Below are 26,113 nucleotides of genomic sequence, written 5' to 3' on the forward strand. Positions count from 1 at the left end.
TACACGGCCATTACAGTTGTCCAGGTGACGTGAAAGGGTAAACCTTGGTCGGCATACCACAAGGCTGACAGTCAACCAATCGCAGCACGGGCCGTTGCACAACAGCTGGGGAAGGCGCGACGGGCAACAGCCAATCTCGATTTCTTTCCACACGCCACGCCGCACACACTGAAACACGTCAATCGCTCGTTATATGGGCAGAGGCATTGTCTGCACCGGAACACACCACGCGAATCGCTTCCATCCAAACATCCACGAGCCCGGAATGGCGACGCAGACGCTGCACGGCTCCTGCGCGTGCGGACGCAACCGCTATGTCATTGAGATGCCGACACAGCAGATTCGCCAGGCCGAGCTGCGATACGACAATACCTCTGCGTCACGTAAGTACACGCCGAGTGTTGTGCAGCCCACATCTGCTTTGGGTTGCCGCGCGCTACTCTCCAACACGGTGCTAACAACACTACAGGACACCACTCAGCGAACCCCCTCACACTCTGGCTCCGCGTCCCTCTGCCATGGTACACCTCGGCCACGTTTGCCCAATACCCCGACGAAACGCGCCTGAGCATCAAGCGCAGCTTCGTCAACCCTTATACCTCGAATACCCGCCGTCAGTTCTGCGGATACTGCGGCACACAGCTCTCGTCATGGAATGAGCGGACGCGAGACGAGGCCGAGCACATCTCCCTGACCGTCGGCAGCCTGCTCGACGAGGATCAAGACATGCTAGGCGAACTCGGCTTCCTGCCCAGCAGCAGCGAGAGCAGCGACGACGAGGACGAGACATCCGCCGCCGGACCCTCACGGACAAACCGCTCGCGTACAGTCGTCCGCTCAGAACCTCAATCGCGAGGTGCGCCCTGGTTCGAAGAGATTGTGCGCAACACCCGCCTGGGCCGCTTCAAGCAGCAACGCGGCGGACACTCCGAGAGCGGCGTGCACGTCGAGTGGGAAGTCACCGAGTGGACCGAGGGCGACGACAACGGCGACGAGGGCAGCGCGACGCCTAGCAAGCGGAAGATTGGCGACGTGGACGATGCCGAGGATACCGAGATGCGCAGCGCGTGAGCCTACTTTCTTTCACACGGAATGAGCTGGATTGAAGACGGATTGAATATGTCACTAGAAACGGATATCGCTCACGCGTAAATGAGGACGAAACGTATGTAATCACTGGACCTCTGGCAGAGCGACATGACATGGGATACGGAGTTGAAGGTGCGTTTGTTTATTTTGTGTACAGTATCTAAGAAATATAGCCATAGGAAGGCTGTAGTGACATGCGCTATATGCTATATTTTCTGTTTTGTAGTTGACCCTATTACGCGGTAAACACAAAACAGGAAATATAGCATATAGCGCATGTCACTACAGCCTTCCTATCCGGCGCATGTCACCTAAAAAGCTGTGGTGACAATGCACTGGACCAATCTACTTTCTTTTTCGCTGAAGACATTTGTACTTCCCGACCGCACAGCCCTTGTCAGCGTATCACGCCTTGTTTCTCCATGGATCTCAATTTACGCCCCAATGTCGCTGCATCGCATGGTGTCAAGTCGCACGACCAATGGAGCCGATTAGGATGCGTGGGGTATAGCACGGGCGTAAGCGGCTCGATCATGGCGCCGTCTTCCGACCTGTGGACGACACCCATCATACCACCATCTAGGCGCTAATATGGGGAGAGCAGAACGAGAAACCGTCGCATCTCAACTCGATTGTTCCACTAATCTTGAGAGTCTGGAAAAATACATCCTAACAACATCTCCCGATCCACCTCCAAACCTCCAAACTCGTCGGAGGTAATCACTTATCTCGCCTTACGCCACCTCGTTACACAAGCCATGCAAGATATCTCCGCATTCCCCAAGTCGCAGCATATCCGCCTATCTCCCGGGATGCTCTCTCCACCAAACCTCACTACCCCCTCCCCATTGGTCAATATTACGTTCCTGCACCACATTCCCGGGATCGTTGGTTATCTTACACCCCTGGCCACCTCGCTCGCCTGAGGTTCTCTTATCAGTTCGACATGCGACACAACGTGATTAGTGTTCCCTGATGTCTGATATCCGTCACCCGTCTCCACGGTATCCATTCCAGCTGCGGGAGTGCGGAGATGGTCGGATGCTCGCACATTGTACTATAGCATGTAGGTCAGACTTTTTTGGGATGGGTTTGCTTCGCTGGGGCTGGCTTTTGGCGTGACGGCCGTGACCGGGGCGTAGAGACGGCATCTAGCACTGGGCTATGGGTACACTTAGTGCGTACGGAAGTCGCATGGTTGCTGGTAGGGCTGCTTTATCTGCCCGTCTTGGAAATGTTGTCGCGTCGCTTAGCATACGTACTTACGTGTAGATGTCACTGGTATGTTTGACACAACTCAACGTAACGACAAAGATAGAGGCGTGCGAAGTCGCGGGCCGTCATAAGAGTAAGACGTGAATTGCACATTTCCTTCATTCTTCCTCTGTGTCGTTACACTCTTCTCAGCTAGATTCATCGTCCTTTCTTTCGCCATCGTTCTTTGCTTCCTTATCTCTTGGGCGGGACGTTTGCTTGTACGATTCCCGCGTAGGTCCGTTTGATCTGCGATCGACACGGCGAATCCACTCGATTGCTCACTCGCTTGGACTTGATCGATTGGTGGTATTAATCTCCGGTTGGCCGTGTCTAGGCAGAGAGGACGGTTGTTGTTGTTGTTACGTGGGTACTTATCGGGTTTTGCATATCCTCGTCATCGACGACCTCTTGCATACACATCGCATCGCAGCGAAACGTATCAGCCGATACAACATTGCAGCTGGCACGCTGTACCATCACTTTCAAGGATGGATCTGGAAAAGAAGTCTGCTGAGAAGCCAAGACCGGAGGATATCGATGAAGCGACAGGCGTTGGCGAAGTCCTGAACGCGTCGGGTCACAAACAGGAACTTGAGAGGAATTTCAGTTTGTTGAGTATCTGTGCGATTGGAATTACGACGGGGAATGTTTGGGCAGCGTTGGGAGGGTCCATCGTACGTCTACCTTCTTCTCTGGTACGAATTCATGGGATAGAAGATGCTAATCTAACTTAGGTCATTGCGCTCTACAATGGCGGCCCAGCAGGTGTCATCTACGAATTTATCGCCGTGGCATGTTGCTACTTCATGATCGCGGCGTGTATCGCGGAGATGGCATCTGCAATCCCCTCATCAGCGGGTGTATACCACTGGGCTTCCGTCACAGGCGGAGCCAGATTCGGGAAGGTAATCGGTTTCTACGCTGGCTGGTACGTATCACCCAACCTAATCCAACAAACGAAATGATACAAGAAACGAGCACAACTAACACACCACAGGTGGAATGCTCTAGGTTGGATCTTCGGCACAGCATCCATCTCCTCCATCCTCGCCAACCAAATCATCTCCATGTACGGCCTCTTCCACCCCGGCTACGCCTTCGAGCGCTGGCACGTCTTCATCGCCTACCTCATCATCACCTGGCTCGCCTGCTTCGTCGTCATGTTCGCTAATCGCGCGCTGCCTAAACTAACAAACATCGGTCTCTTCTTCATCCTCATGGGTGTGTTCGTTACCATCATGGTCTGCGCCATCATGCCTAGTAGAACCGGAAAAGGGTACGCGACCAACGAGTTTGTGTGGAAAGACTGGCAGAACCAGGCGGGGTGGAAGAGCGATGGATTTGTGTTTTGCGCGGGCATGTTGAATGGGGCTTTTGCTGTGGGGACGCCGTGAGTTTTAACCCATCCCATTCCATGGACCCATCGATCTCAAATCCACCACGGTCAAATTCAAAGTCGATATACTAACAACCACTCACAGCGACTGCGTATCCCACCTCGCCGAAGAACTCCCCTCCCCCCGCACCAACATCCCCAAAGCCATCCTCGCCCAATACACCGTCGGTTTCCTAACCGCCCTCCTCTACCTGATAACAATCTTCTACGCCGTAAACGACCTAGACAGTCTCTTCTCAAACCCCTGGCCCTTCCCCCTCGCCGAGCTATACCGGCAGGCCACCAACACGCACGGCGGCTCCCTCGGCCTCTTACTCGTCATCTTCGTCCCGACATTCTGCACGAATATCGGGTGTTATATTACCTCCGGCCGCATGCTGTGGACGCTGGGCAGAGATGACGCGACGCCGTTTAGCAAGTGGGTGGGCAAGGTGGATAGGAAGTGGGAGAATCCGTTTAATGCGACGTTGGCTTGTGGGGGTATCAACACAATCCTCGGTTGCATATATATCGGCTCCAGCACCGCGTTCTCCGCCTTCGTAGGTTCCTTCATCGTGCTATCGTCGATGTCGTACCTCGCGTTCATCCTACCCAACATCCTTACTCGGCGCCGCCACGTTATCTCAGGCCCGTTTACGATGCCCACGCCGGTGTTTTATACGGTGGCGAGTATAGCGTGTGGGTATATGGTGGTTTGGATACCGATATACTGTTTCCCGTTCGCGGTACCGTTTGATACTACGACGATGAATTATACGAGTGCTTTGGTGGGCGGGGTTACGATTTTACTTGGGGGCTGGTATGTGTGGATAAGGAAGAGGGGGTATGTTGGGCCGAGGCGGTTGGTGGAGACGTTGGGGAATGGGGAGACGACTATTGCTGGGGTGGAGGGGAGTGTGGCTGAGAAGGTTTGAGCGCGGGATGGGCGTGTACATAGGGATGTATCGATATGAGAATGTTGTTATGATTGACTCAAAATCTGAAAAAGATTTACTTTTGTGCCCCTGCAAAAACCGGACTGAATGAAGGGGAATCGCACTACCAAAGTACCTGCCATGTCGTCCGACTAAACCCAACAATCTGACTAAACGCCTCATCTCTCTTCTCGACTTCATGCAAGATCCATTCATCGCCTTCCCGATTCAGAAAACGCAGATCCCTATCACACTCCTTGAGAACCTTGATCATTCTCTCCTGATATCGGTCTTGCTTCTCCAGATGGTGGATCTGTACATATGGCAGCGAGAAGCGGACATCATGTGGGGGACGTTTTGCGACAAAGCGCACTCCTGTAGCGTTGATGATGAGATGGCCTGGTGTTTTCTCGTAGTGGGAGGGGTAGGATGCAAAGTCTTGGTTTACCGGTGAGACGGGAGTAGAGGAACTAGCCGTAGTTGCCAGTTCGGCTGCTTTGTCAATGGTGTTCTGCTTCTCGGTGACTACACGGAGGCCTTCGGCTTGTATGTACTGGATCGCCCACTCGGCGTGCGTTGGAATGTTCCAGAGCAACCGTTTCGAGGGCGAGACGAGAAGACGGTAGTTCGGGAAATTAACCGAGACGGGAAAGAGGCAGAAGAATGTGAAGCCGGCGGAGAAGGTGGACATCTTGATGAGCAGCCAAAGTGGCGTGAAGACCGTGGCGACAATTGCAAGAGCCAGAATGATGATGACAGTCAGTGTACGTGTCGGTTTTCGCCACTCGTAAAAGTTGCGAACACTCTCGAAGAAGTTAGCCAAATCGGCTAGTTGGACGATTAGCCAAGGTCCCAGATCTTGGAGAAGGTCGTGTGCCCAGTTCTCGTCACCTTGTTTCTCAATGAACTCGGTCAGTGATAAGGCTGTTCTCTCCACATCTTCCCTGTGTTTGATGTCTTCGCGAAGGTCTTCCATGGACGGAGCATTCCAGCGTCGCTCGCCAACCAGATACAGCAACGCTGTCATGACACCGGGTAATAGCAGATTGAAGTACCAGAGTATGAGGTAGATCGCTAGGTATTTCGTTGTCTCGAGTGGATACTCCCAGCGATATACGCGACGGGTAGTCATGATGAACTCCTGGAAAGGCGATGTTGCAACGATCAGGCGCTCGATGTTCGGCATGATGGTTTCTTTGCTGGGAGTTGGCGGGTCGGATCCGTAGCCTATGTACTGGCCACCATATCGATGAGCGTAGTAGTCCAGTAAGTGCGAGCTATATGCTTTCCAGTCAGTGACAGTACGGCCCGCGTCATCTTTCTTCTCGAAATCCTTTCTGGGCTTGAGGACGGCAGTGTCTCGTGGAATGATTCTAATCTTCGTCACATGTCGGTCGAGTGACCATCGCACATAAGTGCTTTGTCGTTGGTCAAGCATCTCAGCGAGACTTTGCTGGGCTTGCGCCTTCTCGTCCTTAGTTGCAGCCTGGTCCAATATAGTCGCTGCATTGACCAAATCTACTTCCTGGCCATGAGGAACTTCGCTTACAGCTATGTTCGCTGCAACCTCTTGGTTTCCTAGAGTTTGTAAGTTAGTAAAGCGCTGGGTATGTGTTGACTGAGGATTTGCTCGACCTAGCACATTGAGATCATACGTAGTATTCGTCACTTCTGCATGCGCAGGTGAAACAAGAGTCGCTTACCTTGATTCCATCCCTTAGACTTGACCGTATCGATAGGGTTATGCAAAAGGTCCTTAAGTGTGTGCTTCTCTGCCGCCGTAGACTTGTGGTCAAGACGTGACTTGGACTGCTTCACCTCCGTCGTATCGACAAGTACCACAGCATCTGGATCAGGCTCTTCGATCTCATCTTCGGCTTTTGCGATATGCAAAGTCTTCCTGATCTTCACACCGGCAGTGTGTTTCTTCTGCCGAACCTTGTTGACTATCCTAGTAGTAGATGATACAGGTGATGGGTCGCGTGGGTGAGGTGTGTCGTCATTGCTGCTTTCGGAGCGACTTCCGCTTATCTCGATTTGACCTTCATAGGTAATGTGTGAGCGATCGAGTCCAATGTGCAACTCGTCGACCTGAACGAGCTCCTTGTCGATGTCCATGGTGGCGCTGGGCCTCGGTTAGTCGCGCGCGACGTGCGCAGGCTAGATTAGCAGATGTATATCAACGTGACAATGTCGCATTCAATACGATTGCGTTTTGATGATATTCCGTAAAGATTGTTATTCTCAGGTGAGTCTATAGGCGCTGACGTCGCCCCGTTCTCCAAGCTGCTGGTTGCGTTTGCTCATCGAACAAGCACCGCGGAGCACAGGGCGGCGACGTCATCGCGTCAGCCGTGACCAGCAAAACGAACCCGTGGCGTGAATGAGAGGCGCGAGCTGGCGAACGCAAAATTGCTCACTGCCTAGAATGTCGCGACGGTATGTTGGTGTTCTAACGAAGTCTAGAACCTTCCAAGGTTGTCAGAACCCTGATAGCCCTGGATTCCTGGATGGCGAATCTATCGACAGGGAAAGTGCGTACAACCCTGAGGCGGGGCAAGGCTGAACACCCCAGCAACTCAACATGAAGCGGCTGGCACTGTATTCAATCGCAACAGAGTGATTTCAAATGCATGACCATCTTCCTATCAAGGTACATGTGAGTATCTAGACTCATTCTCGACCAGGATGTATGGTCTCCGCTCTAGCATCGAACAATTAGACAAAAACACTACCCAGTCTCCATCGTCCGCGCTCAGCCCCTACATGTTGTATTCAGGCCTCTCCCAAAACCCACAAGCCTCTACATCACAAAGACTAACCCTAAGTCCATCATCCTCCCAATCCGCCAAAAAGCTTGTCAGTCGACCTATATCCGTCTCGATACCCAACAGACCCAAGCTCTGTTCCTCAATCTTTTTTGCAATCCGCTGCCACGCCCTCCCATGGGAGGCCCAATTCTCTCGTGTCACACACCGTGGACATGCATATTGGTCCAAGAAAACATGTAGCATCTCGTGTAGAACAGATCCCATGCGTTCTTCCGCCAAAGTCTTGCCTTGGCGCTTGTTCTCTAATTGTGTGTAGCAGCGACGTGTTGGATGGAGACGGATGCGTGATTGACTCTGACCGTCTTTGAGTTCTGTGATTGCGTCCGCTAGGAGTGGTTCGTCATCTAGATCCTTGGCGTTCCAGACTGTTTCTAGGTTCTTGATTGCGCCGAAGAAGAAGATTTCGTTGAGTTGGGAGACGAGCCAATCTGTCAAGAACTGGGTGTCTTTGCTGCGAATGTCGTTCTGTGCTAGCATCTCGAGTACGCGGGTACGCTCGTGGTTTTTGCGCCATTGAGCAAGGGCGGCGACCTGGTTGGTGTCCATGGTAGATTCTGAGCGGGAGAAGTACCCGATGGTGCGGTTTGCCAACGACAGGCTTTCGTAAGTGCTATCTTCGCACTCGCGGATTAGGGTAGGTCGCGAATTGGGTTGAAGGACGATGTCGTCTTCGTGGTGCTTGGCCGAGCATGAGTAAGGCCATTTGAAATAAAGCTCCTTTGTATGCGAGTCACAGGAGCATTGGACGTGGAATTTTGACTTGATGAGACGGGCTCCGAGCATAGTTCGATCCTCCTTGATCCGAGAAATCCGTGAAGGCCGGTTTGCGGAGATATCTGTCTGAGGCCCCTGACTGTTCGTCTTGCACTGATCGCAGTGGCATGGGACCACAGGAAGCTGTGTCGCGGTCTCAGCGACGGGCGGGGTTGCGGAAACATCGTGCTGTGATTCCTGGCTACTCTCTTTGGGATTGTTGGTGTGAGTCTCTACTGTGGTATTCACAACGGACTGATTAGTGAAGGTATCGACCTGAGACTGCCGAGCACTCTCCTCTTTCTTTCCAGGATGAATCGTAACCTGAGGAGTCTCGGGTTTAGTCTGCGCAACCAAGGACACTGGTTGAGTCTTCAGGCGTGAATCAGACCACCGTAGGTACTCGAAAGTCACAACCGAACCTGCAGTGATAGCTGCCAATATGACGACTAGCTGAGTTTGAGTTTTGTCCATGGTTGAATTAGGGTTGTAAGTGACTGGAGGGATGTAGAAAGGCGAAGCTCGAACCGCTTATGTAGAAACCTACCTAGTTTCTCTGCTTGTTCACCGCCGCGTTGGGCTACATGGTTGCTGGTGGTTAAGGGTTCTCTTACTTTGCTGTTGTAGGTGTACATGGATGCCCAAGTGACATTGTACACTACACAATTGAGAGACTAGATAAAGGCTCTGCCTGTTTCGTAAAACGCTTGTACTTTGTATATTTTCATGGTGTGAAAGTGATTGCCTGGCTGATGGTCGAGTTCGATGCGACCAAGACTGCTTTCGCAAGGTATCCGCCTATTTGCACAATGTCCCGACGAATGCATGAATCGCAAGCAAGATCGAAATTTTGACCCTCGAGTAAGGATACACTGCCAGTAGAAGCCATTAGTAGATGAAGGAGTATCAGCGCCGTTGTCTTGAACCGCTTTCGGGGCTATTGCGCTACTCATCGACGGTTGTGATGTACGTATGAACGAGATGATCAGCGAACTGTGTCTGAAGAAGGAGAGAAGATGTCTTTGACTTAGACTAGAGCCTATTCTTGGTTCGGGCAGACTTTTTCCTACTTCCACATCGACCACACAGACGAACCCACGTGCACTTCATCCACAAGCAACGAGCACTATTGAAAAAGATCTTGTCAAAATACAATCCGGTCAAGTACTTCATACAAAAAACTACAATAGTAACCTATGCCGTCTAAAAACGCTTTCACAGCAATCATCTTACTATGCACATATTTCCTCTCTCCTCCCTTCCTCCTTCCCCTTTCTCCCTCTCACTCTCGGTCCGATTATGAAAGCATCCTGCTCATATCATTCCTAATCCTGTTGTAATCGAGCAGACCCTCGATCTGACCCACAGCCGAGACAGCAACGTCCTTGTCCCACAGCCTGTTGCGGGCGAATTGCATAACGTCCTTCTCTGTGATGCGGCCTACGACGCGCTCCACTTCCTCGGGTGATAACCGGCGGCCGGTGGTGACGATTTGGCGGCCAATGTCCTCGGCAACGGCGGTCGTGCCGTCGAGGGCGAGGAGGATCGAGGCCTTGAGTTGGGCCTTGGCGCGCTCGACTTCGGCGGACGTGACGTTCATGGAGAGGCGGGACCACTCGCGGAGTGTGAAGTGGACGAGGTCGTCGAGCTGCGTAAGGTTGGAGCTGGTGAGGTAGATTCCCCAGAGACTAGGTTTGTTAGCGAATATTTATGGTATCATTCCAGTATGACGTACCCAGTGTCGGAGTAGCTGGTGGAGAAGCTCATGAAGCTGTTGGCGAGGGCGTTTTGCGAGACAAAGTTGCTGAGCTTGCTGCCAAGGTAGTCGGATGTACCCATGGCACGGTCCCAGTTACCGACGATAGCCTGTGTGACGAGCGCGGTGAAGTAGTCGGGGTCGCTCCAGCTGACACCCTCGACGGCAATGGCGATGTTGGCGGTGCCCATGGTGTCGTCACGGAGACGGACCTCGGAGCCGATGAAGTCGGGCTTTGCCTTTTGCTCAGCAGCGGCGGACTTGGCGGAGTAGTCCTGGGGCTCTGAGGGGAGGTTGGCGAAGTACTTCTCGGCGAGGTCGACCAATTGCTCGTGGGGGATGCCACCAGCGCCAACGAGGACCATGCGGTCAGCGGTGTAGTTGGTCTTGATGTAGTTCTCGAGATCGGCGCGCTGGATGCTCTGGATGTTCTCCTTGGGTCCGAGGATGGTGCGACCGAGGGGCTGGCCCTGGAAAGCGGTGGCGTGTAGGTGGTCGAAGACGACCTCCTCGAGCTGCTTGTCCACCTCTTCCTGTTCGCGGAGGATGACATCACGCTCGCGCTCGATGGCCTGGGCCTCGAGCTTGGAGTTCTGGAGGATATCGGAGAGAATGTCGACGGCGGCGGGGACATCGTTGTTGAAGGCCTTGGCGTAGTAGACGGTGTTCTCGCGCTGTTGTGGTCAGTATCCGGCCCTGGAAATTGTTTGCTCCGTATGACGTACCGAGGTGTAGGCGTTGAGGTGGCCGCCCATGTTTTCTATCTCGAGCTCCAATTGCTGCTGTGTGCGCTTCTGGGTTCCCTGTGCCATGCATCAGCGTGCTGTCCCGGTTATTGCCATTGAGTGTCCGTACCTTGAAGGCAAGGTGCTCCAGGAAGTGGGCAGTGCCGTTGGTCCTGTCCGTCTCGGCGCGGCTGCCAGCGTCAATCCAGACACCGACTGTCGAAGTCTGGGCCCACGGGGAGTGCTCGGTAGCGATCTGCGCAGGCGGGTCAATTGCAGTCCTGCATCCTCCTACAGTGGCGGGCATACCGTGAAGCCGTTTCCGAGGGTGGTCGACTCGGTCTTCGCGCCGTAGGCCACGGGCGTGGCCAGGCCGCGGGTCAGAGGCGAGGCCCGCGATGATTTGACGGCGTTGATGGCGGAGCGCGAGCGCATGCTGCGCTGCAGGTTGAGGGCGAGCTGGCGGGAAGCCATTGCGTCTGCTCGCTGTGCAGGGGATGGGAGATGGGGCGGTGATGGGTTGGGGTGGATGTCGATACGTCCAGCTGCAGCGCGGCCTAGGTGAGGTGGATGAGTTTCGTCAAATCTGCGATCACGGGACTTTCCGGCTGCCACCGCTGGCCAATGAGGGCGGCAGGGACGTCAGCAATCGACATCCGAGGCATTGTCGTCAACTACGACTGCGATCCCGATATTGCTTCTTGCGACCTCCACGACCCCAAGCAGACTGCACAATGGCCTCCGTCATGCGTCCCGGCCTCCTCAGGCAAGCTTGCCCGCCCGCCCAGCCCTCGCAGCGCATGCTGTCCACCGCGACCTCGACCCTCAACCGCCCGCTCGCCCAGTCGCTGCGACCAGCATTCCAGCGCTCAGCCATCCCCCAGTCGACCCGCATCGCCGCCTTCCACGCCACACAGCGCAACCAGATCCTGCCGCCGCTGCCCCAGAAGATCATCGGAACCACCAACGACCCCGTCCCCGTGCCAGACCCCGACTACGCTCACGGCAGCTACCACTGGAGCTTTGAGAGGATCGTCTCGGCCGGTCTGATTCCCTTGACCATTGCGCCCTTTGCTGCTGGATCGCTGAACCCGCTGTCCGACTCGATTCTCTGCGCCCTTTTGGTAGTCCACTCGCATATTGGATTTGAGTATGTAGAATGGATGCGTATTGAGTTACAGTGGCTAACATATCACAGGTCCTGCATCATCGACTACTTCCCCACCAAGCGTGTTCCCCTCGTTCGAAAGTCCGCCATGTGGGCTCTCCGCGCCGGAACGGTCGCATTGGGTCTTGCCCTCTACTCTTTCGAGACAAATGACGTTGGCATCACCGAGGCCGTCGCGAGGTTGTGGCACGCATAGATACATCTTGGGACTTGTAATACAAATGCAGAGGCAGGGCTTTTTTCTGATTGAAGTGTCGTATCGTTTGGAGTGTTGTGATGACTCTGCTTGTCGTTGTGCTTAACCTCACCAGCCTTCATCATTCTAGCCCCGCCCTTCTACAGGCTTATCGAGACGGGGTCTTTGCGACCTAGGAGATACAGACTCGTCTTGCTTGTATGCCCACCGAGAGGACATGATGAGCATAGAGATCGGCTTATTTAAATGTGTACTGCTATTCGCCACTAAGGTTTTGGTCCGACTGGTGATCAATTCATTGACTATGGCCTAAACAAGTCCAGCTTACATTGTGCCGTACTGTGATAGACAAGACTCTCCTCTAGACCCCACCGGACGCCCCATCTGGTTTTCATGCTAACATCATACCAGCCACGCGATTGTCAACTGTTGTTGATACTCTCAGCGTGATCATGTCCTCCCACCTCATACAATAGAAAAATTAAACACCCTGGAGCCTACGTTGACCTTAGGCCACCTACTTTGTATGTTTTTACCTTGATGTAGGCTCCAGGGTGTTCGGTTTTTCCCTAGGCTGACGTGCTTCGTGCTGCTGCTACTTACTTAGTCTCAACCTTCTATTGCTCCCAGTGCGTCTTCTCTGGATTAAAAACAATGCCAAACACCTCTTCAATCCCCTCCATATCCACTTCGAGCTTTCCTTCGTAATCCTCGTGCAGTGCACCATAATTGCCGTGGAGGGTGTCGTATACCTCGACCATGATGATGTCCGCTTCTTGCTCGTTCCTCACCCCCAGGAAACCTGTCTTCCTCGGTCCAAGACACATCATCTGCGGCCAATTTTGCTCCGCCATACGACAGCATCCTGTCGGACAGAACGCGTTCGTCAAATCAAACTCTAGATAGTTCATACGCTTAAACTCTGGGCCCCCACCGTATTTGAAGAAACGATAAAGGTCCTCGATGTAACCATCCAAATCACCGTTCAGATAATTCACAGCTCTCTCATGCGCAATTTGCAGACGAGTCGCGGGAGCTAGGCTGTCGAAATCGGCCTCCGTTTTCCAAGTGGAATGATCGAGAGCGGGAAAGCCTTCGTGAGAGCGCCCACTGAAGCCAATACCGATACTTTTGATCAAACGGGGAGCTGAAGCTGAGAAGAGCCACCGATCTGGGAAGGGTACATGCGTGCGGGTGATATCCACGCTCTTAGTGTTGTGGCAAAGACCTGATCCTGCAAATGGTTGTCTTTTCGTGCTTTCATCCGGTAGTACAAATAAGTTGTTGGCTAGGTAGACTTCCTCAGCCTCGCCAAGAACCTGCTTGCAAGTGCGGAGGATAGCCAAAGACGGAACCTAAAGATGAGTGTACGAAGTCAGTATTTGTCTCACATACAGTTCGTACATGGGTATTACTAACTGGATAAGACTCCCAGTCCTCGAAGCGCGCCTCGTTTTCGACAGCGTAGGTGTCGGGTGTATAGAAGACCTTGCCAACAATCACCAGCTCTTCATACACCATGACTCGAAGTTCAACAGGCAAATCGGGGAACCGGAATGGCGTGAAGGCAGTCGTATCCTGAGACGTGGTCGTGGTGGTTGTAGTAACTGTGGTTATGGTTGTCGTCGTCTTTGTAGTTGTGACTCCAGCGCGATCGGCGGCCTGGACTGGCGGCAGTGAATTGAGTGAGTTCATGGTCGTTGCTTGTGCTGCTGTTGACCTGGGTAGAGAATACGTTCCTGCTGCAATGTCCAGGCAAAGTCGATTCCGAACAGTGTGGTTGTCTGTTATGTCAAGGTCGGGGTAAGAAGTAGAAGAAAGAAAGGCCAATCTTATGACACGCGTGGTAGCCTAGTATTACTTAATGGGAGGCGATACAGATACCCAGAGTGGTCCGTGTGCGAAAGAATCAGGCAAACGATTAGAAAGGAGCTCGTCCTACTTCTTGCGCTGATGAGCTTTCCCTGCTTTCATTACAGACCCAGTATTTAGCACCCTCGCCTGAGCTAGGAACTTCTGTCCCTCGTGGGTCCATGGTCGTGGTATTGAGATTAGTCCAAACTCTTCTCAATGATTCATTTGCTTTATTTCGATAGAGTTACTCAATACCTCTGCTGCGCATCACTGCTCGATACTTTTGAAAGACGCATATCCCACTTCACGATGCAGTCATAGCAAGAGCCTTTATCATCACATTGCCAGTGGCACGCGAGCCTTGGATACAGTCGCGAGCTGATGTGTGTTGCGCGAGAGTGAAAGAGTGAGAAAGAGAGGAAGTTGCAGCCACAACCTATCTACACCACGTGCGTGACGTGACGTAAGCGGTACAATGCGGAAGGAGCGCCCAGTCAACAAACAAAATTCACTTCACACCCTCAACAACACCCAATTAGAAGCGGATATCTTTGATTATAAGTCTTGAAGAGAATGTAGGAACAGCAAAAGAGCCAGAACTTCGTAGCCACCATCCAGCCACACTCTAATCTTGAAACACAGCATATCAAACCAACTAGACTAGGCAGGAACAAGAGACGGTATAGTGGTATAAAGGGCCAAGACACCAAGGTAAAGGATGTAGACAGGATTGAGAATTTGGAGTCTAAACAAAGCGCACCCGGGGCCTGAAAGTCACACCTAGGATATACCCTCTCATGCCAACACTGTAGAAAATGATGAGTCTAGCCATCATTGACCGTTTACCAAGATGCACCAATAACCACTAAACCCCTGCCATTTTTGCGTCTGTTATCGGTTTTTCGGTATTTATGCCTTGGCGTCGGCGGGAGCCTCGCTGCTCTCAGCCTTGGGCGCGTCGGTGGCGGGCTCGCCGGCGGGGGCGTCACCGGAGGGCTCGGCCTCGGACGATGTCCAGAGGGTCTAGATGGGTCAGTATGCTTGAGTGAAGAAAGATGTGGGGTGGGCTTACAAGGTTGTCACGGAGAAGCTGCATGATGAGGGTAGAGTCCTTGTAGCTCTCCTCAGACAGGGTGTCGAGCTCTGCAGATTCGTTAGCCTTGTTCAGAACGACTACTTCGTCCTTCACATACCAGCAATGGCGTCATCGAAAGCCTGCTTGGCGAGTTGGCAAGCCTGGTCGGGCGAGTTGAGGATCTCGTAGTAGAAAACGGAGAAGTTCAATGCGAGACCGAGACGGATGGGGTGGGTGGGAGCAAGGTTGGAGGCAGCAACATCGGTAGCAGCCTTGTAAGCCTCGAGCGACTTGTCGGCAGAGGTCTTGCGCTTGTCACCAACGGCGAACTCGGCAAGGTAACGGTGGTAGTCGCCCTTCCTGGAGAAGACATGAAGATTAGCAAACTGGCTAGTCAAATGCACGTGGCGCCTTACATCTTGTGGTAGAAGACCTTGGACTCTCCGCTCTCAGCAGAGGGGATCAGGTGGCTGTCAAGGCACTCGAGGATGTCCTCGCAGATCTTGGCCAGCTCGGCCTCGATCTTCTGGCGGTACTCCTTGATCAGAGTAACCTGGGTCTCGTTACCCTTGGACTCCTCCTTCTGCTCGATCGAGGTGACGATTCTCCAGGAGGCGCGGCGGGCACCGATGACGTTCTTATAGGCAACGGAAAGGAGATTTCGCTCCTCGACGGAGAGCTCCTGGTCTGCGGAGGCAACGGCCTTCATGTTCTCGACCATCTCTGTCACATGTCGTTAGGACACGATGCGGTGCGTTGTTTGTGGTGCGCTTACCCTCGTAACGCTCGGCCTGCTCGGCCAGCTTGGCCAGGTACACGGAGTCTTCGTAACCCATTGTGATGTGTGGTCTGTGCAAATCGCCGTTAGCTGATGTAAATCGAGTTGAAGCGCGCGACAAGTGCAACCAGTGGCTATCGCAGTTGCTCAACAGCGAGCAAGCCCCTCAATGTGCGCTATGGCCGTAATCGGAGAAAATGTCGTCTCGCTGCCGTATCGACTGTTCGCTGGCTGTCCTGTTTGTGTTGAGGGCTCGGAGTGTGCGGCAAGTGGAGATATGCCAATTGCTTGCGTGGACTCTACACCTCACAACAGAGGCGCAAAGAGGGGCGGCTCGAGCTACCACGGGTCTCCGAAAAGAGCGCCGATACACGACACCCACGACAACAGCGGCCGAGCGACTTGAGACGAGCGATTTCGACAGCGGGCCATGCTGATGGGAAGAGCGGGCCTTGTTTACTGCGGCTGGGGGCGCAAATTGCAGCTGTCCGCGGATTCGGGGGGAGTGACGAAATGCAGTGGAGCAGCACTTACGTAGAGAAAAGTTGGTATGGAGAGGGAATGTAGGCTGCTAGAGGCGGCGATGTGGTGTTGGCAAGAAAGTGAAGTGCAGATGTTTTGGTCAAGGGCGGCTTGTGGTTGAGTTATCAGAGGAGGGGACTTGAGAGGGAGAGAACCCGACCAGTTGACTCGTCTTGGCGTCGATCACGCCTGCCTATCCTTGGTTTCACACGGCCCAGAACTGGCGCGACCTTCTATTCTGACAGGCGAACACCATCCGCCACCGCCTCAGCGGCCCCTTCCTGGCCTGAGTAGTACCTGCTGTTGTTTACAGGCTTGCAGAGTCGCCTTGGAGACGCTGTCGTCGAGTCCCTGAACAACATGCCCCGCAGTACACCCTTTCCATGACAGCTACAAGGACCGGGCTTCACTACGAGCATTGGGCATCACGTTTGGCCTTGAGCAGCGCACATTGGCTCTGCCCCGACAATGGATGCGATGACTGTGAACACGCCGAACATACGTTGAACGAAAAACATGCCATGCTGTTCGGAGAGCCTTGAGGTCAAGACCGTGTTGTTGCAATCGTTGTAGTGATACAGACCCCGAAGTCTTCTTGTCACATGGTGCTTGTTGTGCTTTTTATGCTGAAGCAACTTTCATAATTCAACAACACATCGACAGACGTGTCTCCAACGTTACCCCTCCGGTCTTCCTAGATATACAGGCGTATTATGCTAAGAGGTCATACGCGTACCAAACTGTCGAGTGGGCCAGGCAACGATGTTGAGACCCTTCGAAATCACGTGGCGATGACGCACTTGCACGTCCAAGCTCCCATGTCTTCCAGATGTCGAGCCATCACTCCACCTCAGCATACCAATTGCATATAACCACCCAACACCCAGCATCTCATCTCTCTACCGATCCGCCAAAATGCTTCGCACATCCATCATCAAGAGCGCGCGCTCAATTGCCGCTCCTCGCTACTTCTCCGCCTCCGCCCTCCGCATGGCTGAGGGCTCCACCGGCTCTGGAGCTTCAAGGGCTACTGGTGCCGCTGGCGGGTGAGTCTATGCTCATGAAATGCAAACCCTATATCCAGACTAACCGGTATTGCAGTGATGCCTTCACCAAGCGCGAGGCTGCCAGCGAAGAGCTCTACATCCGCCAAGAAGAGAAGGCCAAGTACGTACTCCAGCTCTGTATATCCCGATATCCCGATGATTACTTCGCACCGTTTCAGACCGAGCAACGACCCGGTACAACGTCCTGTCATAGTACAACGTTCTGACAACAAACAGGCTCCTTGCCATCAAGGACAAGCTCAAGCAGCAAAGGCAGCATATGGAGGATCTGGACAAGCACATGTCAGTAATCATAGCTTGGCGAAAGACACGACTAACAACAACACAGTGACGACGTCATTGCTGAGTCTGAGCGCTCCGGCCAGGGCGAGCAAAAGTGAGCGCGTAGCGGGTGCTCCGGACGAATATCGCGGGCCGACCCATACGTCGTGTTATACTTGCTATGATAAACAATAAAGATATCGAAAGAACATAAACTTGGCAATTGGGCTGTTGGACTTCACGGCAGATGCTTGCGTTATCTCGTACTTGCTTCTTCATCTCGTCCTTGTTCGTGTCAAAGAGAGCATGGGTCTGAACACTTCAAGGCCTCCTTCCCAGCACATATGTGGGCCTGCCATCTCAACACCCGCACCTACCACTTTGAGGCTTGATGGATTCTTCACCGCAGGATGCTCCAAAGTTGCCCTTTTCGTTCAGTGTGCATCTGTACATCTGTACATCATGTTTCAGTATACATCGAGCGAAGTACTACCGAACGATTACGGAAAGTTTCGGTATCACGCGGAAGTGCGTCACTGGCTCTGATTCGTTCGAGTAGGTCGTTTCTCGGATTATTACAACGTCAGCTCATCGAAGATCTGGAGACCGCGGGATCCACTACATGGATACAGCCTGGGATACTCCAGCCACCACCCCGCTCGAGGCTGGATCACAACTCGATATTTCCCGTTTTGTTTTTCTGCCGCGAAGGATCTGACGACAACACATCCTCGTATTCAGGCCCGCTGCTCCAGCCTCCGATATCTGGAGCAAGTGCTTACGCAGCCTCGCGCAAAGTCTGTCATCGCACAATCGGCCGGAGAGCGGAGAACGTGACTCCCTTGCGCCGACCTAGAACATAGTTCACTGCCGTGTGATACCGCTGCATCGGTATGGTCGATCGTTAAATTCGGTCATCTCTCCAGGCGCATTCGCAGTGTCGAATATAGACTTTACTCCTTTTTCGCGAACATGCCGACCGTATGAACGCCTGACTGCCTAGGCCTCCAGACCGCCGTCATTGTTAGCCCATTTCAAACGCCTTCCGTGTTCACGCAGCTAGGCGTTTTACCTTTGTTAGCGAAACAGGTACTTGGGCTCGTAATCGTGCGTGCCGCAGGGATCCCACTAGCACGTGTGGCAGATAGCCGACATCTTACCACGAACATCCCGGCTGCGATCACAACTACAAGCGACTACCCTGTGAACGTTCGAGTAACTTTCAAGATCATGCTGCGTTCTCATTTGGCCGCCGCCGTCGTCCGTTCGAATTAACCGTTGGCCCAGCCCTCTGACAACCTCCTCTTCACCCCCACCAGGTGAACCATGCTTCTTCCACAGGATGCCCCATGCCACCGCCAAGTACATCCCACCCATTTCTGTATCAAGGGACAGCGAGACGACGTCATGGTAAGCATCGCTTTGACTTCGATATGGGAAACCCTGAATCTGGAATCCACCCGTTGCTCCCATCAACGAATGAAGCAAAGCTCGGAGAGTTATCGCGCCGAGAAGACTACGAAGAGACGACACTGAACCAAATTAGGTATGACGAGAGCGGGTGAGGGATCTATTCAGGGTCTTCGCTATAGCCTTGGCCACCGAGCATATATGGTCTCCTTTGTCGCTCAGCATCACCAGTTCATACATCTGGCCACTGATCTGCACTGATCTCAAACACCCAAACTTCACCGTTACTCAACTAGCTGCATAAGCGTTATTGCTCCCCAGACGCTCTAATATAACCGTCCCTCGCCAATACGAAAGTCTTCTCTCCATCAACCACCTCGCCACCAAGTCTAGCAGCTACCTCACACCAACCGCCTACATGGCGCAGTCAAGTTTGAACTCAAACAACTCACTGCCTCAATACTACGGTCAGACACTGCAAGATGGGACGATAATGGAGTCTCCCGTCATGCCAACACACCCACGTGGATCCAGCGACTCGAGGCAGGAGCTTCTACGATTGCCTGCACAGCCTCACCAAGCACATATGGACTACAACGTCGATCCCGAGTCACATAACGCGCCCGTACAACAGGCCAACAACACCTTTGGTCTAACGCCAATGCCTTCCAATCGAAAATTGGGAGGACAGGCCGACATCCGTGACTGGGACGCAACACCTCGTCCACGACGACCATCTCAACCTGTGCCTTACAGCCCAACCACACACCGTGGCCCCTACGTAGAAGACTACTCTGAAGAGGAAGACGTCGATCCCCGCGATCCTCGCGCGTACCGTCGCCCAAGCAGGAGAACGCAAGGTCCTCCCAGTGCGTACCGCAACTACCATGAGCAGAACTCCAGGTATGGACCCATACCTAGGAACAGTGTCGACCACAACATGCAGCCTTATTACAGCGACACACCAGGCAAGCCTAACTACGAAATGTACTATCCCGATGGAGGTAACTACGGTGGACGCCGCCCTCCCATACCCTACGCAGGAGGAAGTCGAGGACCACCCAACTACCCACCTCAGGAGAGCGTGATGAGGTTGCCATGGATGATATGGATGGGAAGTAACGCAAAGAACCGTAAGTCACCCTCCCGTCTCACTCTCCCACATCACTAACACATCTCGCAGACTTTGTCGCTTTCGTCGGCGAATTTGTAGGAACAACCATGTTTCTCTTCTTCGCCTTCTCCGGCACCCAAGTCGCCAACATCGATTCATCCGCCACCCCCGACTCCAACACTACGACCAACGAATCCGCTGGTTTCTCCCCCATCGTCCTGCTCTACATCGCTCTCGTCTTCGCTTTCTCTCTCATGGTAAACGTATGGGTCTTCTTCCGTATCAGCGGTGGTTTGTTCAATCCCGCCGTGACGTTCGCCATGTTGCTCTGCCGCGCTCTGTCTCCTATCCGCGCCTTCCTGCTGGTAGCAGCGCAGATCAGCGGAAGTATCTTTGCCAGTTTCCTCGTCAGCGTCTTGTTCCCCACATCCTTCAATGTGCGGACTACGTTGGGTGAGGGCACGAGTCTAGCCCAGGGTGTCTTCATCGAAGCTATTCTCACCGCCGAACTGGTCTTTACCATTTTCATGTTGGCAAAGGAGAAGCACAAAGGTATGTCGTCTCATCCTTCTCCCCTTACCACCCACTAATACCTTCCAGCTACGTTCATCGCCCCCGTCGGCATCGGCCTCGCTCTCTTCATCGCAGAACTCGTCGGCGTCTACTACACCGGCGGCTCCCTCAACCCCGCCCGCTCCTTCGGCCCCTGCGTCGTAACCGGCGTCTTCGACACCGAACACTGGATCTACTGGGTAGGCCCCGCAGCCGGCGCCATCATCGCCGTCGTCTTCTACCAATTCATCAAGATCCTCGAATACGAAGTCGCCAACCCGGGTCAAGACGACGACGACAAGGACCAAGAAGTTAAGGAAGTCATTGAAAAGGAGAGAGAGGGCAGTCAAGAACCTGATCTCGAAAGGGGGGATGCGGGTGGTATGACGGGTGGCATGGGCGGCGGACCCCCGGGTAACGGTCATGTTCCTCTGCCTACCGTGGGTAGTCAGCAGCATTTGAGGGCTGTGCATAGTGTACAGGGGCTCGTTCACCATGCGCGCAAGAAGAGGCAGGAGGGGCAGGGGTTTGGGGGGAGGGGCGAGCATACGTACTAAGATACACAGGCTGAGTGCGATTATGGAGAGAGACTCCGTGTCGGAGCCTTGAAGAAGAGACGTGTTAATGAGGTATGAGGATCAAGGGACGAACCGACGGGTCCATGGGTCACGGTAATGTGTTTATGTGGTTGGTTTACGACTCTCCTTGAGTTTGATCTTATGAGAGTACATGAGAGTGTGATTGATTTGGTTATGGGATATGCATGGGCTTGGGTTTGGTTGGGTATGCCATGGGTTACGAACTTAGAATGTACAAATAGCTACGTATATAGAGCTGGGTTTGGGGATTGCGACCATCGTCGCAGCCCGGCTGGCATAGCAAAAGAATGATTGCATGTCTTTACAACCAACTCTGCACAACTTCTATCGTCTTTGAGTGTTGCTATTGGAGGTTTTTGCAGCATATTCTGCATACTGGGGACTTGTATCGCGACCCAAGTCGGGGAGAAAGCTAGAAACTGGTTCATTGATTATTAGGACTTCCGTATTTCATCTCATCTCGAAGAACCAATAATACAACAGCAGTGTACAACAATCTCCGTGTCTTACATTCCACTCTTCAACCCATCCTCGCCTCTTCTCCTTCCCAACCTCCTGAGACTTCGACGAAAGACACATCATCAAAACTCTATACTATGCCAGTTACCACGGTACGTCACAACTTACCATCACAAAATTCTACATCCGCATCCCCGAACCTTACCCTACATCCTCCTTCTCCACAAACCCCACGCGATCCGTCACCCCATCACAGCATCGAAAACCCACGCATTCACGATTCCGATACCGATGATACCGAACGCATCCGCATGACATCAGAACGACGTCCCATGACGAATAGACGAGGAGGTTGAAGTTCGCCTCGTTTCGCCAAACTCAAAACCAACCCCAAACCTTGCTGATGCCGTGTGACGGGCTAGCGCCGACCCAACGCTCGGGATGTTTAGGGTTTGGTATGCGAAAGGGCTATTTTGGCACACTAGTAAGAACGGCAGGTAGGGGTGTGGTTCTTTCACCCGTTTTCTTAATTTCTTAACGGGGTATTGGGGGTGGCCGGGGGTTATTGGATGACGAGTTGTGACGACGGATGCGGAGGGAAGAGGAGAGTACGACGATGAGATTTTTCGTATGTTTGTAGCGAAGGAGTGTGTTTAGTAATGGTTTGGGAAGAGCAGAAATGTAGCTTACCGGCGTGTATATGAAGGGGCTGCCTCATCCTCGTCGTATGCCTTGCCTTTTGTAGTACGAGGTACCTCACAGAAGCAGGCCAACATACACTAACCATCTACGCTCATCTACGCTATACCCATTGACAGTTCACAATCACAGTCAAATAACGCCATCCCAACGAGAGCTTACACTCAAGACATACATGCACCTCCGGCTCAGCTTTAAAGAAAAAAGAACTTATTCAGGCATTAAGTCATCTCGAATGATAAGAATGTGTCGCACTATCTTCAACATCTCTCTCGTCATTCCTTGTCTTGCACCTCCACCACTTCAACTTCGACTTCCACCTCTCCCCTCTCCCTCTTCTCACGATCAAATCAAAACAACAGTATGAAAGAAAATGGTATAGCAAAGACGGGTCTCAGACCCAATCCACTGTCTCCCTCCACCTGCACCTGTCTCGCTCTTCTTCGTCTTCCTTTCCGCTCCTGGAAAATCGTCTTAAACCAACAAAAAGGCCTCTCCTACACAGAAGTGCAGATAAGCGAATGCATGAAGAATATATGTGTGTGAGAGTGTTTGTGATAATGTGAACAGATAAAGAAATATTTGTAGCTAAGGTAGGTAGGTAGGTAGGTAACGATAAGTATGGAAAAAACAAGTCGACCAACGAACATGATCAGAGTAAATAGCGTGGTTGCGTAATCAAGAAACATAGCCCGACAAGCAAGCAAGCAAAAGCGCCCAGTGAAGCACAAACGCCCAAGATAACAACAACAGAAGCAGAGAAAGGGTTTGCAAGGACCTATCGCCGCCCTGTCTCCTAGCCCAAAGCCCAAAGAGAAGCCCCGTTATGCTCCAATAAGAGAGAAGAGATGATGTCGATGACAAAAGCGATCGATGTAGATAAGGGTATATGAAAACAAGAGGGGGGTTTGTTTTTTGTTGTTCCACCTAAACAGCCAGCCAGCCAACCAAGTAACCGACGACGATGACGACGACGACGACAACGAATAATACTATACTTCCGTGGGATTGGGGAAATCAAAGTCGCTGACTAGATTGCCAAAAGCGTCATTGTCGTTGCCCGTCTGTAGAAACGAGTCAAAGTCGAAAGTTTCAAGGGCGCCAGCGTCGTCGCCAAAGTTGAGGCCGAGATCGAAGCCGTTGGGCTATTCGTCGTGTTAGCAGATGCGATTTGAATCAGACAAGGACGAAGACTTACGTCACCATCAATGTTACCAAATGGCGGACCCCCGTTGTCCATGTTTTGGTCGGAAGGCGGTTGGGGTTGCACAGGTTGCGGCTGGCCGTTTTGTCCCTGGTTGAAGGATTGCTTGTGTACTGGCGTGATGGGTGCGACGGGAGTGGAGGATGTGGGTGTCGGTGGTTCTTCGCCGTTTGTCGTGGCGGGAGTAGAACCTGCCGCCCCCTTTTTGTTGTTTGCGGGCTTCTAAAATCAATATCAACGATGCTCGAGGGTATAGGAGAAGCGCGAGACATTACCTTATTGTCTTTGGTCACCTTCTTCTTGGGGTTGGCCTTGTTTCCTTGGTTCGGGGTCGGTGGTGCCTGGTTAGACACGGATGGAGAGGGTTCTGGTCGGGGTGGTTCGTTCGTAGGCGCTGGAGGCGGCGGCATTTGCTGCCGTTGCTGAGGGTTTTGGCCCATTGGTCCTCCCATCTGCTGGCCACCTGGACCCATCATTCCTGGTTGGGGCCCTCGCCAACCGTTCTGTTGCATCTGGCCGTTACGCATGGCTTCCATTTGCGCAGGCGTTAGTTGCTGACCATTGAAGTTGGGCGGCTGCGGATGTGAGCTCGGAGGCCGCATCATGGGGTTGCCGTTCGGGCCGGACATGTTCTGGGGATAGAATTGTGGAGGCATTCCTGGGGGTGCCAGACTGGGGTCGAAGTTCATGTTGGGTGCGGGAGATGCGCGTTGCTGCCCCATCATTCCCTCGGGCATAGGCGAGCCAGGTAGATTCTGCTGGCCGAGCTTTGGTGTGCCTCGCTTCATCTGGTCGGCGGGGTTGGGTGATGGGCCGCCGGCTCTGCTACCTTGAGGCGACATGGCTGCGCCAAAACCTGGGGCGCCAATAACGCCCTGCTGAGGATGTCCGGATTGATTGTCTTGCTCTTGGCGAGCCATGAGTAACCGTTTCTTGTTCTGCTGCTCGAGCAGCATGAGCTGCATCTGGTAGTCCTGCAGCGCGTGGTTGCCCTGCTGGGGAGCGCCTGGAGGGTTGTTGGGCATGTTGCCGGGCCGTGGACCGTTGCCAGCGAAGGTTAGGTCTTGCCCGTCGAGGCCGGATTGGGCCATGGGGGAGCCTTGGACGCCAGAGTTCATACCCTGGGGGGAGGAAGTGTTACTCATTGCCACTCTGTGTTGATGGGCCAGACTTTGGGCATATACCTCGATGTTCTTCTGCTGCGCACCTGGGCCTTGCGGCATGAACTCATTGAACTGGTTGCTGGGCATGTTACCGGTGTTCATACCACCTGTGGGCGGGTCTTGATTAGCTTGTACTCTCCACATGGGTGTGACAGATGACGTACCGTCGACGCGGGGGCGCTTGTTTGGGGATGGGGCATTTTCGTTGGACCCTGGCGAGTTGGGGCGGTTGCCGTTCATATCCATGTTGGAGCCGTCTCGTTGCATCTGAATCATGTTGGGGTTCTTCATGGGCTGCATGCCCGCCATGGGGTTGCCGGCGCTGGGGGGTGTTAGAATCGCGAGATCGCAGAGATGTTGAAGATCGAGGTGCTTACGGTCGGTTGTTCATAGCGGCTGCCCGCTTGAGGTCGGTCTGGTTGCCGTTGGTCATGGCACCGTTCCGCATCATGTACTGGGCGCCGTTCATGGGGTTGGTGGCCATCATGAGGCGCTGGTCCCGCTGCTGGTTCTGGATGTGACCCAGATTCTGCGTCTCAGTCAGTACGCCGCCGTGTCTATCAGTGCGCGGCTACCTACCCGGTTGTGGCCGAGATACTGGGCGGCATTCTTGGGCCCGCCGCCGCCGCCTCTCGCAGCGGCGAAGATGTCCCAGAACTGGACCCACCAGTCGAGCAGGAACGAGTTGTCGGCGGCCTGGCCCGGGGGCATGAGCGGCAGGGGCAGGTCGTCGGGCATGTCGATGTCGCTGGCGCCATTGGGCTTGTTGTTGGGGCTGGCCTTCTCCGTGTTGAGCTTGAGGTCGCAGTCGAGCATGGCGCGCGCGAGGGTGTGGTGGCGGTTGCGTAGGAAGTAGTCGTAGATGTACGTGTTGAGCTTTTCCTTGGGGTCCTGGTCGCCCATGCGTTTGGGATGCGCCATGTTGCCCATGATGGGGGTGCCGTTGAGGGAGCCGTTCGCATTCATCTGCGCCATCTGCGCCATTTGTTGGTTCTGCATCGCGAGGGAAGGTGTCGGGCGGCGCGGCAGGCGCGGTGGACGGGTGGGGGGTTAGCGATAGGTGCGCGGTGGTAGCAATAGACGCGCTGTGTTGTGCACCTCGGTGCTGGACGGGCCTCTACAACAGCATGGGAGGGCGTCGCCACGGTGCGTGTCGGAGCGGAGCGTCGTGCCAAGGACGGGTGGAGGACGACGATGGCGTGGAGGTCGCGCGAGATGGCAGCTCTGGGGTGCCGGGTGTGGGTAGCGACGCTGGTGTCGTCGCGATGAAA

General features: G+C 53.5%; 11 protein-coding genes across 11 annotated transcripts; 5 read left to right on the top strand and 6 right to left on the bottom strand.

The window, feature by feature from the left end:
- Nucleotides 1-265: 265 nt before the first annotated feature.
- On the top strand, nucleotides 266-1,071 carry J4E86_005094 (uncharacterized protein; the record flags this gene model as incomplete). The annotated part of the gene is made up of 2 exons (XM_051445630.1): nucleotides 266-383; nucleotides 470-1,071. 2 exons carry the CDS (start codon nucleotides 266-268, stop codon nucleotides 1,069-1,071), a joined length of 720 nt encoding a protein of 239 aa, XP_051303727.1.
- A 1,763-nt stretch (nucleotides 1,072-2,834) lies between these two features.
- On the top strand, nucleotides 2,835-4,202 carry J4E86_005095 (uncharacterized protein; the record flags this gene model as incomplete). The annotated part of the gene is given in 5 exon segments (XM_051445631.1): nucleotides 2,835-3,020; nucleotides 3,081-3,274; nucleotides 3,344-3,736; nucleotides 3,828-4,164; nucleotides 4,182-4,202. 5 exon segments carry the CDS (start codon nucleotides 2,835-2,837, stop codon nucleotides 4,200-4,202), a joined length of 1,131 nt encoding a protein of 376 aa, XP_051303728.1.
- A 578-nt stretch (nucleotides 4,203-4,780) lies between these two features.
- Nucleotides 4,781-6,774, bottom strand: J4E86_005096 (uncharacterized protein; the record flags this gene model as incomplete). The annotated part of the gene is made up of 2 exons (XM_051445632.1): nucleotides 4,781-6,234; nucleotides 6,360-6,774. The coding sequence occupies 2 exons, from the start codon at nucleotides 6,772-6,774 to the stop codon at nucleotides 4,781-4,783; spliced, it is 1,869 nt and encodes a 622-aa protein (XP_051303729.1).
- A 644-nt stretch (nucleotides 6,775-7,418) lies between these two features.
- J4E86_005097 (uncharacterized protein) lies at nucleotides 7,419-8,714 on the bottom strand (the record flags this gene model as incomplete). Its single annotated transcript, XM_051445633.1, has 1 exon — nucleotides 7,419-8,714. The coding sequence occupies one exon, from the start codon at nucleotides 8,712-8,714 to the stop codon at nucleotides 7,419-7,421; it is 1,296 nt and encodes a 431-aa protein (XP_051303730.1).
- Nucleotides 8,715-9,537: 823 nt separating this feature from the next.
- J4E86_005098 (uncharacterized protein) lies at nucleotides 9,538-11,195 on the bottom strand (the record flags this gene model as incomplete). The annotated part of the gene is made up of 5 exons (XM_051445634.1): nucleotides 9,538-9,928; nucleotides 9,976-10,670; nucleotides 10,722-10,799; nucleotides 10,852-10,977; nucleotides 11,031-11,195. The coding sequence occupies 5 exons, from the start codon at nucleotides 11,193-11,195 to the stop codon at nucleotides 9,538-9,540; spliced, it is 1,455 nt and encodes a 484-aa protein (XP_051303731.1).
- A 260-nt stretch (nucleotides 11,196-11,455) lies between these two features.
- J4E86_005099 (uncharacterized protein) lies at nucleotides 11,456-12,085 on the top strand (the record flags this gene model as incomplete). The annotated part of the gene is made up of 2 exons (XM_051445635.1): nucleotides 11,456-11,871; nucleotides 11,920-12,085. 2 exons carry the CDS (start codon nucleotides 11,456-11,458, stop codon nucleotides 12,083-12,085), a joined length of 582 nt encoding a protein of 193 aa, XP_051303732.1.
- Nucleotides 12,086-12,702: 617 nt separating this feature from the next.
- On the bottom strand, nucleotides 12,703-13,606 carry J4E86_005100 (uncharacterized protein; the record flags this gene model as incomplete). The annotated part of the gene is made up of 2 exons (XM_051445636.1): nucleotides 12,703-13,440; nucleotides 13,505-13,606. 2 exons carry the CDS (start codon nucleotides 13,604-13,606, stop codon nucleotides 12,703-12,705), a joined length of 840 nt encoding a protein of 279 aa, XP_051303733.1.
- Nucleotides 13,607-14,848: 1,242 nt separating this feature from the next.
- Nucleotides 14,849-15,850, bottom strand: J4E86_005101 (uncharacterized protein; the record flags this gene model as incomplete). Its single annotated transcript, XM_051445637.1, has 5 exons — nucleotides 14,849-14,962; nucleotides 15,012-15,082; nucleotides 15,133-15,374; nucleotides 15,431-15,737; nucleotides 15,790-15,850. The coding sequence occupies 5 exons, from the start codon at nucleotides 15,848-15,850 to the stop codon at nucleotides 14,849-14,851; spliced, it is 795 nt and encodes a 264-aa protein (XP_051303734.1).
- A 1,379-nt stretch (nucleotides 15,851-17,229) lies between these two features.
- J4E86_005102 (uncharacterized protein) lies at nucleotides 17,230-17,761 on the top strand (the record flags this gene model as incomplete). The annotated part of the gene is made up of 4 exons (XM_051445638.1): nucleotides 17,230-17,360; nucleotides 17,416-17,481; nucleotides 17,598-17,663; nucleotides 17,710-17,761. The coding sequence occupies 4 exons, from the start codon at nucleotides 17,230-17,232 to the stop codon at nucleotides 17,759-17,761; spliced, it is 315 nt and encodes a 104-aa protein (XP_051303735.1).
- A 1,709-nt stretch (nucleotides 17,762-19,470) lies between these two features.
- Nucleotides 19,471-21,275, top strand: J4E86_005103 (uncharacterized protein; the record flags this gene model as incomplete). The annotated part of the gene is made up of 3 exons (XM_051445639.1): nucleotides 19,471-20,185; nucleotides 20,236-20,718; nucleotides 20,767-21,275. 3 exons carry the CDS (start codon nucleotides 19,471-19,473, stop codon nucleotides 21,273-21,275), a joined length of 1,707 nt encoding a protein of 568 aa, XP_051303736.1.
- Nucleotides 21,276-23,467: 2,192 nt separating this feature from the next.
- On the bottom strand, nucleotides 23,468-25,841 carry J4E86_005104 (uncharacterized protein; the record flags this gene model as incomplete). The annotated part of the gene is made up of 6 exons (XM_051445640.1): nucleotides 23,468-23,620; nucleotides 23,674-23,901; nucleotides 23,955-24,949; nucleotides 25,007-25,164; nucleotides 25,220-25,371; nucleotides 25,422-25,841. The coding sequence occupies 6 exons, from the start codon at nucleotides 25,839-25,841 to the stop codon at nucleotides 23,468-23,470; spliced, it is 2,106 nt and encodes a 701-aa protein (XP_051303737.1).
- Nucleotides 25,842-26,113: the final 272 nt, after the last annotated feature.

This window comes from Alternaria arbusti (genome assembly GCF_024043155.1).
Source record: "Alternaria arbusti strain BMP 1465 chromosome Unknown scaffold_5, whole genome shotgun sequence".
NCBI lineage: Eukaryota > Fungi > Ascomycota > Dothideomycetes > Pleosporales > Pleosporaceae > Alternaria > Alternaria arbusti.